At 35.0% G+C, this 11,706-nt stretch overlaps 1 protein-coding gene across 3 annotated transcripts in view; it reads right to left on the bottom strand.

Annotated features, from left to right (window-relative positions):
- The window catches only part of UGT2A1 (UDP glucuronosyltransferase 2 family, polypeptide A1, complex locus), an 84,021-nt gene that overhangs the window by 35,778 nt on the left and 36,537 nt on the right, over positions 1 to 11,706 (bottom strand). The window contains exon 1 of one of the 3 annotated variants that reach the window (XM_006873766.1): positions 1,093 to 1,810. The exons of the other annotated variants lie outside the window; for them this stretch is intronic. Coding sequence (XP_006873828.1) covers positions 1,093 to 1,810 — 718 coding nt within the window. Of the gene's footprint in view, positions 1 to 1,092; positions 1,811 to 11,706 lie in introns of those variants that run through there. 3 annotated transcript variants of the gene reach the window in all.

Below are 11,706 nucleotides of genomic sequence, written 5' to 3' on the forward strand. Positions count from 1 at the left end.
TATATGGAGCTCTGGTAGCATAGTGGTTACGAATTGGGCTGTGAACCTTAAGGTCAGCGGTTCGAAACTACCAGCTGCTCTGCGGGAAAAAGATGAGGCTTTCTACTCCTGTAAGGATTTACACCCTTGGGTCGCTATGGGTTGGAACCGACTCGACAGCACTTAACAATAACAACAACAAATATATATATATGGAGCTCTGGTAGTGTAGTGGATACGAATCGGGCTGCGAACCTTAAGGTGAGCAGTTCGAAACTACCAGCCGCTCCACGGAAGAAAGATGAGGCTTTCTACTCCCGTAAAGATTTACACCCTCGGAAACCCTGTACAAGGTCGCTATGGGTCAGAACTGACTCGACAGCACTTAACAACAACAACCTTAAGGTTCACAACCCAACTCATTACCACTATGCTACCAGTGCTCCTTTTATATAGATACACATATATGTAAGTATGCATATATATGTGTGTATGTATATATACATATACATACTTACACACACATTTATATATACATACATATACATACTACTCCTGTAAAGATTTACACCCTCGGAAACCCTGTACAGGGTCGCTATGGGTCGGAACCAACTCGACAGCACTTAACAACAACAACAACAACATACATACTTACACATATGTATGTGTGTTTGTATATATCTATATATATGTTTTTGTTGTTAAGTGCTGTCTACACATATTCTCTGGTAGCATAGTTGTTACAGAGTTACAAGTCAGACTACTAACCTTAAGGTCAGCAGTTTGAAACTACCAGGCTTTCTTCTGTAAAGATTTACAGCCTCAGAAACCCTATACAGGGTTGCTATGAGTTGAAACTGACTCCACAGCATGCTACCATCATCAGACTTTGTGGTTCTCAGTCCAGTGCTTATCTTTACAAAACTATAGGCAAAGTGTTTCTTGTCTTTTGTCTCCCAAATAGTTATTGATAATTATTTAATTACTATGATTTGTAATTTTATGTGAAATACAGATTTTAAAAAAATGTATTATTTTCATTTACCTAGACTTTCTTAAACATTCCATGTTTTGTCTGATAACTGGTTGAGAATATAAAGAAGAATCTCTTACCTAGTGCTTCACTATAAAACTTATCCCAATACTGAGCATCATACCGCTGGAGACAGATGTCCAAAATAAGTGAGAGCATTACATTTTTCACCCTTTCCAGAAAGGTCATTCTCTCTGATAGTCCCAGCATGGGAACAGGTACATAGGAAAGTGGAGATGGAAGTTTTGCACATTTCTCCATTGAGGCTCCTAGGGATAATCTAACTGTGTACACAAAAGGGACTGCAAGCAACTCAGCTATCAGCTCTCCACAAGGCAGCACAGGATCGATGAACATTACATTATAGTTGTCCTCCTTGAGCTTTTTCATGAGTGTCTGATTGTAGATCACATTTTCACACAGAAGTTTCATATATGGAACCATTTGAATAAAAAATTCTTGCAGTTTTATTGTTGATTGCCAATGTGACAAGGTTGGCATAACATTGACAGCTAACTCCAAAAAGTCATTTAGTCGCTTCTTGGCATCCTCTTTGCTTGTTGTATTGACAATTTCGAAGTTCAGTGTAGAAGGCTTGTTGTAATCAATGATAAAATTATTTGGTGAAACTAACACTGTCACCTCGTGTCCCTTCCTTGTGAGTTCCTCCAGGATGATCTTCATATTGAGCCAATGACTCATGTCGCAGGGCCATACCAGGACCTTTCCACAGTTCCCACAGCCAGCCCAGCACAGCTGCAGCAGTAGAAGTAACGAAACCCACTTTTCAGAAACCATGATGGTAGCTGCTTTCCACACTACGCTGCAAGGATAGAGTTTGGTAGGCACGTAGTACTAATGGCAAAGTCGATAAAGAATAAGTTAAAAATTAATTTTCAGAGATAAGAACAGCCTATTTCCACAAAGAACTTTCTAAATATTGTTGACTTGGCACAGCATTACATGATACTTATTTGGAAGCATGAAGAAATATTTTCAAATCATAAAGGAAATTATTTCAGCACACTAGGATTTCTGGTTTAAATATGTTAAAAAGCAAAATAAGACATATTTAATTTGATAATTTCAAAATAAAACAGATTAAACTAAGGTCATTACATAAGTAAATAGTATGACACATCTTAATGAACATTTGTTGTTAAGTGCTGTCTAATTGGTTCTGACTCATAGCGACCCTGCATATAGTTTCCAGGGAGTGGCTAGTGAATGTGAACCACCAACCTCACGTTTAACAGTCAGGTGCTTATTCTACAGTGTCATACTGGGCCTCATTAATTAACATAGTGATTGTCAATTTGTTAAAATGTAAATGCATAGTTTTTGCTATCAGGATGTTTTCACATCAATATATTGATGACACATACTTCACAAAAAAATAAGACCATATTCTAAGCTTAATACAAAAAAGAGTGCTTTAGGAAAAAGCAGTTGTACTACTATGTATAAGGGATTAGAAAAATATCATTGAATGAAAAAAGCATTTCAGCTGAGTCTAGGAGCAAAAGTAGCAAAAGAAAGGTAATCAAGGTGAATGCCAGAACATGAGAAAAAGAATGATAGTAAGGAAGCCATTGTCATATAAGTGAACAGTTGTCAGTTCAATGGGTATATAGCAGAGACAAAGACCAGCGCATAAAATAAAATTTCAGTTAAAATAGGAGGCTTTGGAGAACCTTTAATAGGTTCTTTGGGTATAATTTTAATCTCAATAAATGTATATCTATATAAAGTTTGAAATCATGTTTAGTAGATGATCATCTTTTTCCTTAATAAAAGTATTCTATTATCTTATTCTGATATTTATATAGGAAGTGAATTGTAAAGAAAAGAAAGTTAAGATTGGGCAATGGGTTTTAAATATATATTAGGAAGGCAGAGTTTGATGAGAGTATTTGTAAAACAAGAATGTTGACCTGAGAATGGAAAACAGAATGATAGTTCTTATGCCTGATGAGAAAAGAGGTGATATGTATTGACATACTGAAAAAGGAAGAAAATACTTTTCTTTCTAGTTTGAGCAGTGTACTATGATAATGAATTTAGTAAACATATAAAACACAAAAGAATGAGTAGCTCTGGAAACAACTCATCTTTTTTTTTTTTTTACCTGCAGTGTGTGAGTTAGTGACTGGACTTGTCCCTAGAGGAGACAGCTCTTTGTTCCAAAATCATTTTGAGAAGACATACAATTTAGAAATGTAGATATGTAGATTTTGCTGCCAAGTATCCATGCATTTCCCAAAACAATTCCTATGCTTCTCTGAATCACTTATTATTTCACATCTTTAGCAATTTTGAGCACTTTAAAAAAATTACATGCCAGTTAAAAAAATAAGTTCATAGATATTGGAGAAAATAGATTATTAACACTTATTCTACAAACATAAGACATAAGATAGTTCTTAAGTAGGTATGAATAAAGGAGAGGCACATGTAAGGGATGTGTGGTGGAAGAATAGGATAATGAAGTAGTATTTAAGAATGGCTATTTTGTTGTTTTCATTGTTAAGTGCTATTGCATCAGTGCCACTATGGTGGTGGTGGTGGTTATGTGCCGTGGAGTTGGTTCCAACTCATAGTGACCCTGTACAGGGTTTACAGCTGGTACTATAGTGGATTGAAAAAATAATTTGAAAATGAAAGATGTCAATACATTTGTATTCTAACGAGGATGATACATTATGTCAAGGATCAGACTCAATAATTTTGGTGCTGTTGTTAAGTGTCATTGTATGAGTTTTAACTCATTTCTACTCAGCACAGGACTTTCAATGAACATTTGATGGGTTTAAACCATTGACCTTATGGTTAACATTCCAGTGCATATTGTACGTGCCATATTAAGACTCCAATAATAATTTTGATAAAAGATACAAATTATTAATACTTCAAAGCACTTGAAAAGTTGTTGTTGGTCTTTACTTTGCTAAACAGAAGACCTAGAGTTAATACTTTCTTTGTTTTTTTTTTTAAACTGCAAAGATCAACCCAAGGTCATGGATTGAGGAGATTTACTGTGGATCATAATTGTTGTTATGTGCCATCGAGTTGGGTCCTACTCACAGTGACCCTTTATAGGGTTTATGAGGAGTGGCTGGTGGGTTTGAACTAACAACCTTGTGGTTCAACTCAACCTTTCGGTCCAGTTATTATCCTAAGCACCACACCAGGACTCTGGATCATAATTAGACTTTCATAATTTTTGCTGGAATTGATAGAGAGTAGGTGAAACAAAAACAAAAACAGAAAAAGTAAAGTAAGGCAGGTCTACACAATCACTAGAAAAAATAGAGATAAATGTGTAATTCTAGAGGGTAAAAGTCATTTTATACATTATAAATAACAGAAGTGATAAAGAAAGAAGGCTGATAAATTTATCTACATACAATTTACAATATGCAATAAAACCTTTTAAAGAAAGCCAAATGTACCAAGAAAGATTGTGAAAATAAATATTCAATACATACTATAATTAGGACCAGTTTTCTTTATTTTCACTTAGTTCATGAGACTTTTAAGTTATATAATCAAATTTTTAAATAGACAAAGACTTAAAATGACATTTATAGTAAAAGAACTACAGATGAACAATACAAATTAGTAAATACAATGTAAACAGCAATATTATATTATTTACTTGTCTAAGTAGCAGAAATTATAGCTAGAATGAATGTTGTTGCTAAGTGCTATTAAATCAATTCCTATTCATAGTGACCCTAAATAGGGTTTCTGAGGACAAGCTGGTGAGTTTGAACTGCCAACCTTGTAGTTTACAGTCCAATGCTGATCCTACAGTGCCATAGCATGAGTCCAGAATGAATATGTTGTTGTTGTAAAGTGCCGTCAAGTGGGTTCCGACCCATAGCGACCCTGTACAGGGTTTCCGAGGGTGTAAATCTTTACGGGAGTAGAAGGCCTCATCTTTCTCCCACGGAGCGGCTGATAGTTTCGAACCGCTGACCTTAAGGTTCGCAGCCCGATTCGTAGCCACTACGCTACCAGAGCTCCTTTAGAATGAATATAGGCATATAGAAATTCACAAGTAATGTATCACAATATTCTTCAAAATTTTAAATGCGGTTCTTTGAAGAAAACAAGTTGAAAAATCTATTCCTTCTAAATAAGGACCAAAACCTTAAAAAAAGGAAGTTATATATTTTCTTTTGCTTTAGCCAAACAAGTGGCAAAGTTTGTTATAGAGCTCTGCATCAGATCATATAGCACAACCTCACATTTGAATCAGTACAGGAAAGCCTTGAAGAAATAAAAACTGTGTAGCACTAAAAGAAATGTGTGTGTGTGTGTGTGTGTGTGCGTGTGTTGTATGCATTTTCGGGGAAACATATGTTTGTGAGTGCATTTATATATTGTAAACATATACCTACACACATGCATACATATATATATATATATATTTCAGTATATGTGTTGTTGTTAAGTGCCGTTGAGTGGGTTCTGACTCATAGTGATCCTGTATAGGGTTTCCGAGGAGCAGCTGGTGAGTTTGAACCACTGACCTTGCAGTTCAAATTGACCTTTCGGTCCAGTGCATTATCCCACAGGGCCACACCAGGATTCCTTCAATATATGTAAGTATATACTAATGTGTGCGTTTTTTCATAAGAAAGAAAGAAATAGGATATTGTGCTGTTGAGAATTTAGGCAATATGAAAGTCAGTGAAAAGCAATAAACCAGTCATGATAAAATATTTGCTACTAGCCTGCAAAGTATGTATATTATATTAATGATATAAATATTTATTTTGTTTTATAAGAGGCCATTATATATTCTGAAAAAAAATTTTTTTAAAAGATTTTTAATCTTTTCTGTGATTTTCTTTAATACTTACAAGCTTCTTAATCAAATTTTGAATCATGTTTAAATGTCAATTAAGTTCATAGGAATAAGGGATGATTTTAGTAAATGCTAAAATAAATTTTGCAACATTAATAAAAATAATAAATATACGTGTGGTTATATTGGTATGCATCTATGTGTACAGGAATGCACACATGAGTACAAGGTAGGTGTATCTGTAGGCATGTATTTGACTGTGAAGCATATATATTGATATATATGTATAATGGAGTCCTGGTATGGTGTTGTAGGAAAAGTACTGGATGGCAAAGTTTTTTTTACTGCAAGGTCAGCAATTCAAAACTGTCAGCCCTTCCTAAGAAACCCTATACATGGTTGCTATGAGTTGGATTGGACTCAACTGCACTTAACAACAACAAAATATGTATGTAGATTTAATAAAACACATAGAGGATACAGTTACAAATACTTCCTAGACACAATCAGATACTTTATGGGATTGGTTTACTGCTTCAAAACTCAAGACTATACTTTTATGGGACAACTCAGTCAATTGGCATAACATAGTTCTTAAAGATGACGTTCTATATCCTAGTTTGGTGATTAGCATTTGTGGTCTTAAGAAGTTGGGAGAGTCCATCTAAGATATAACTATTTGGCTATACACATCTGTAGCAAAAGATAAAGAAGAAAATAAAAAACTCAAAGGAGAAACTAGTTTGTAGGATTAATAGCCCACAGGGGCCATGGCATCATCTATACCGAGACCAGAAAAACTAAATGGTTCCTGGCTGCCATTAAAAATTATTTGTAACAGGGACATAATAGAAGGCCCTAGATAGAATGAGAGAAATTGTAGAAGAAAACTCAAATTCCTAAAAAGACTAGATTTATGGACTGGTAGTGACTGGAGGTATCCCTTAAACTCTGGCCCTGAGACACCCTTGAAACATGGAACTCAGGACACTGCTAGTTGTACTTTTCAGTCAAATTATAGATTGACTTGTAAATTAAAGAGTATCATCCATGAGCACTGTGCTCCTTTAAATATTTGTTATATGAAATGCAATGGTCAACATTTAACCTAAAATAAATTTGAGAAGGTAAGTGGGGTGGAGGTATGGAAACTAGATTATGGAAACAGAATGACCAGAATGGAAATAATGAGAATACTGATACATTGTGAACAATGCAACCTATGTCACTGAAAAGCAGGTACGGTGTTGTTGTTTATGGGTTCCTTGGAGTTGGTTCTGATTAATGGTGATTCTGTGCGACGGAACAAAACACTTCCAGATCCTGCACCATTCTCACAATTTTTATGCTTGAACCCATTGTTGCTGTCACTCTGTCAATTCCTATCCTCAATGACCTTCTACTTTATCAAGTGTAATGTACTTTCCCAGGGAGTGGTCCTTACTGATAACATGGTCAAAGTACATGAGATGAAATCTCACATCTTCACTTATAAGTAACATTCTAGTTATACTTCTAAGACAGGTGTTTGTTCTGGCAGTGTATGATACTTTCAATATTCTTAGCCACCATTGTAATTAAATGTATCATTTTTTCTCTGGTCTTCCTTATTCAGCTTTCATATGCATATAATGCGAATAAAAATACCTGATTTGCAGCAGGTACATCTTAATCCTCAAAATGACATCTTTGCACTTTAACAAGTTAAAGAGGTCTTTTATAGCAGATTTTCCCAATGTGATACCTATTTTGATTTCTTGACTAATCTTTCATGAGCGTTGATTTTGGATCCAAAGGAAAATGAAATATATGACGACTTTTAAATTTTATCAATTTATCATGATATTATTTATTGGTCCAGTCGTGAGGATTTTTGTTTGCTTTATAGTGAGGTATAATTTATCCTGAAGGTGGTATTCTTTGATCTTCATTAGTGCTTCAAGTTCTTTTTACTTACAGCCAGCAGGGTTAGGTCATTGCAAATCACAAGTTGTTTATGAATCTTCCTCCAGTCTTGATGCCACATTTTCTTCATATAGTCCACATTCTTAAATTATTTGCTCAGCATACAAATTGAATACATATAATGAACAGATAAAACCTTGACACACAGGTTTCCTGTTTTTAAGTAACTTAATATTCCCTTGTTCAGTTCTAACATCCTCTTCTATGTACAGGTTCCACATGAGCACAATTAAGTGTTCTGGAATTTCCATTTTTCACGATGTTGTCCATAATTAGTTATGATTCACATAGTCAAATATCTTTACATAGTCAATAAAATACAAATAAACATCTTTGTGGTATTCTTTGCTTTCAATCAAGATCTGTCTGATGTCAGTAATGTTATCCCTTATTCCACATCTTCTTGTTAATGCAGCTTGATTTTCTGGCAGCTCCCTGTTGATGTACTCCTGAAGCCATTTTTGAAAGATCTGCAGTAAAATTTCATTTGCACAAGATACTAATGATTTTGTTAAATAGTTTCTGCATTCTGTTAGTTTACCACTCTTTGGGATGGGCATAGATAAGGATCTCTTCAAGTTGTTTAACCAGGTAGTTGTATAACCAAATTTCTTAGTATAGACTAATGAGTACCTTCAGTCATGCATCAGTTTTCTTAAGCATTTCAGTTGGTATGGGTGAAATCTGGGAACCTTGCTTTTCTCGAATGCTTTCAGTGCTGTTTGGATGACTTCCTTTTATACATGTTCTTGACTCTATGCTATCTCTTGAAATGACTGATCATCAATAAATTATTTTTGCTTAAGTGACCCTGTGTAGTCTTTACATCTTCTTTTTATGCTTTCTGCAATTTATAGTCCATTTGTCATTGTTAGGTGCTGTTGAGTTGGTTCTGAAGCATACTGACTCTATGTACGACAGAACAAAACACCGCCAGGTCCTGCACCATCCTGGCAATTTTTGCTATACTCGAGCCCATTGCTGCTGCAACTGAGCCAATTCATCTAGTTGGGGGTCTCCCTCATTTTCATAGGTGCTCCGCTTTACCAAGCATGATGTCCTTCTTTAGGAGGATAATATGTTCAAAGTATGAGAGATGAAATCTGACCATCTTGGCTTATAAGAAGCGTTTTGGTTGTACTTCTTCCAATACAGATTTGTTTGTTCTTCTGTCAATCCATGGGACCTGTACTATTCTTCACCATAACTCAAATGCATTAATTATTCTATGGTGTTTAACTTTATTCATTGTTTAACTTTCACATATATATGAGTATTTTGTCTGTAGTTATAGTTGTTAAGTGCCTTTTTGTTGACCTTTGGCTTTGTTTCATGTATGATGTTCTTGATGTCATCCCACAACTCCTCTAGGCTTCAGTAGGTAATGTTCAGTGCCTCAAACCTGTTTTTGAGATGGTCTCTAAATTCACATGGTATAAATTCAAGGTCCTATTTTGGGTCTTGAATTTATTTATGGATTTGTTTTAATCTTTATCAACTTCAGCCTGAACTTGCATATAAGCAGTTGGTCCTGGCCTTGTTTTGGATGTGGTTATTGAGTTTCTCCTTAGTCACTTCACACAAATTTAATAGATTTGATTCCTGTGTATCCCATTTGGCAAGGATCACATGTATAGTCACCACTTATTTTGAAAAAAAAAAGAGTATTTGTAATAAATAAATCTTGAAAAATTGTATCATTTAATCTCTAGCTGGATTTCTATCACCAAAGCTATATTTTCCAACTACGGATCTCTCTTATTTATTTCTTACATTCTATTCCAATCACCAGTAATTACTAACACATCTTGTTGGCATGTTTCATCAATTTCAGACTGAAGTTGGTAGAATTCTTTAATTTCTTCCTCATGGGCTTTAGTGGTTGGTGTGTCAATTTGAATGATAGTAGTATTAACTGTTCTTTTTGTTAGACATATAAATATTTTCCTCACAGACAGCATTGCAATTCAAGACTGATCTTGAAATGTTCTTTTTGATCATGAATGTAGCACCATTCTTCCTTGATGGATCATTCAGGCTTTGAAAACCATATGACTGTCGTATGGAAAATGGCCACTATCCATTTCAGCTCATTAAGGCATAAGATAACAATCATTAAGTGTTCTACTTCATTTTTTTTCTACTTCATTTTTGATGACTTCAAATTTTCCTAGATTCATACTTTGTACAACTCACATTCTTATTATTAACGAATGTTTATAGCTGTTTCTTCCCAATTTAAGTAGTGCCACATCAACAAATAAAGGTCCTGAAAGCTTTGATCCAGCTGTGTCATTAAGATAGACTCTAAGTTTAGGAGGCAGTTCTTTCTTAGTTGTATTTTGAGTGCCTTCCAACCTTAGGGACTCATCTTCCAGCACTACATCAGGCAAAGTTCCACTATTATTCACAAGTTTTTCAGGAACTATTCTTCAGAAGTGAGCTGCCTAGTCTACCTTTCTAGTCTCTTCATAGTCTGGAAGCTCTGCTGACAACTATCTGCCATCGGTGACCTTGCTGGTATTTGTAATACTGTTGGCATAGATTCAAAGTCTCACAGCAACACACAAGTATGACAAACAGACAAAGAAGTGATGTACAATATGTATTGTTGTTGTTAAGTGCTGTTGAGTCAGTTCCAACCCATAGCGACCCTGTATAGGGTTTCTGAGAAGCAGCTGGTGAGCTTGAACCGCCGACCTTGGAGCTCAAATAGAAATTGTTAAATGAAAATCTACCTTTGCTGTGTAAATTTTCACCAAAAATGTAATAAAATATAAAATCCTTTAAAACATTATTTACTTTGTGATGTCTGCCTTCTGTAGCTTATATTGTATAAGAAAGTTTTCCTTTTTTTATTATTGCAGGATAAATGTGGTGTGGCACTGTAGGATAAGTACTGGGCTGCTAACAGCAATGTTGGTAGCTCAGATACACTAGTTGCTCCTTGAAAACTCTATACAGAGTCATGATGAGTTGAAACCGATTTGACAGCACTTAACAATTACAACAACATAATTTCTTTTATTAAATTAATTTTTTTCATTAATTGAGGCCTTTAAGCAATTTGTTTTGGAAAAAGTGCAGCCAGAGTGCTCCTTGGAAGCCAAGATGGCCAAAGTTCGTCTCTCATACTTTGGATATATTGTCAGGAGGGACCAGTCACTGGAGAAGGATCTCATGTTTGGTAAGGTGGAGGGTCAGAGAAAAAGAGGAAGATCCCCAATGAGATGGATTGGCCAAGTGGCAACATTGATGAATTCAAGCGTGGCAACAGTAGAGAGGTTGGCCCAGGGTCGTTCTGCTGTGCATAAGGTCACTATGGGTCAGTACCGACTCGATGGCACCTACCAACAACAACAAGAAGCAATTTGTAATTCTTTTTCATATATCTAATATGGAACTTATTTTTCATAATGCTATTTATGAACAGTGTTTCCTCCATAACTTATTCTGAAAAATAATCACTTATATGAGTATATGTCAGCCTTTCATATGGACATTGATTTGTTTATGAACAATTGAAGTACATTTCCAAGATACAAATTTCTACTTAAATACCTATTGCATCTTCTTTAAGTACTGTTTTCAAAGAGTAGGAAACTGGAAGTGTGACTGAATAATTTGTTTAAATCAGGAAAAAAATGTTAAAAGTAAACATTGGAGCAAAATTCTAAAATAAAATATTAGCATATTGATTTCAACATATAACAAAACAAACAATACACATTATAATTAAAAAACCCTTTACCATTTAGTGATTTGACTTATAGTCACTCAATAGGCTAGAGTTCCATAGGGTTTCTAAGACTGTATATTTTTATGGAAGTAATCTGTTACATCTTTCTTCCATGGAGTGACTGGTGGGTATGACTCACTAACATTCTGGCTTGTTTGTTGTTGTTAGGTGCCA

Source organism: Chrysochloris asiatica, unplaced genomic scaffold, assembly GCF_000296735.1.
Source record: "Chrysochloris asiatica unplaced genomic scaffold, ChrAsi1.0 scaffold00254, whole genome shotgun sequence".
NCBI classification, from domain to species: domain Eukaryota; kingdom Metazoa; phylum Chordata; class Mammalia; order Afrosoricida; family Chrysochloridae; genus Chrysochloris; species Chrysochloris asiatica.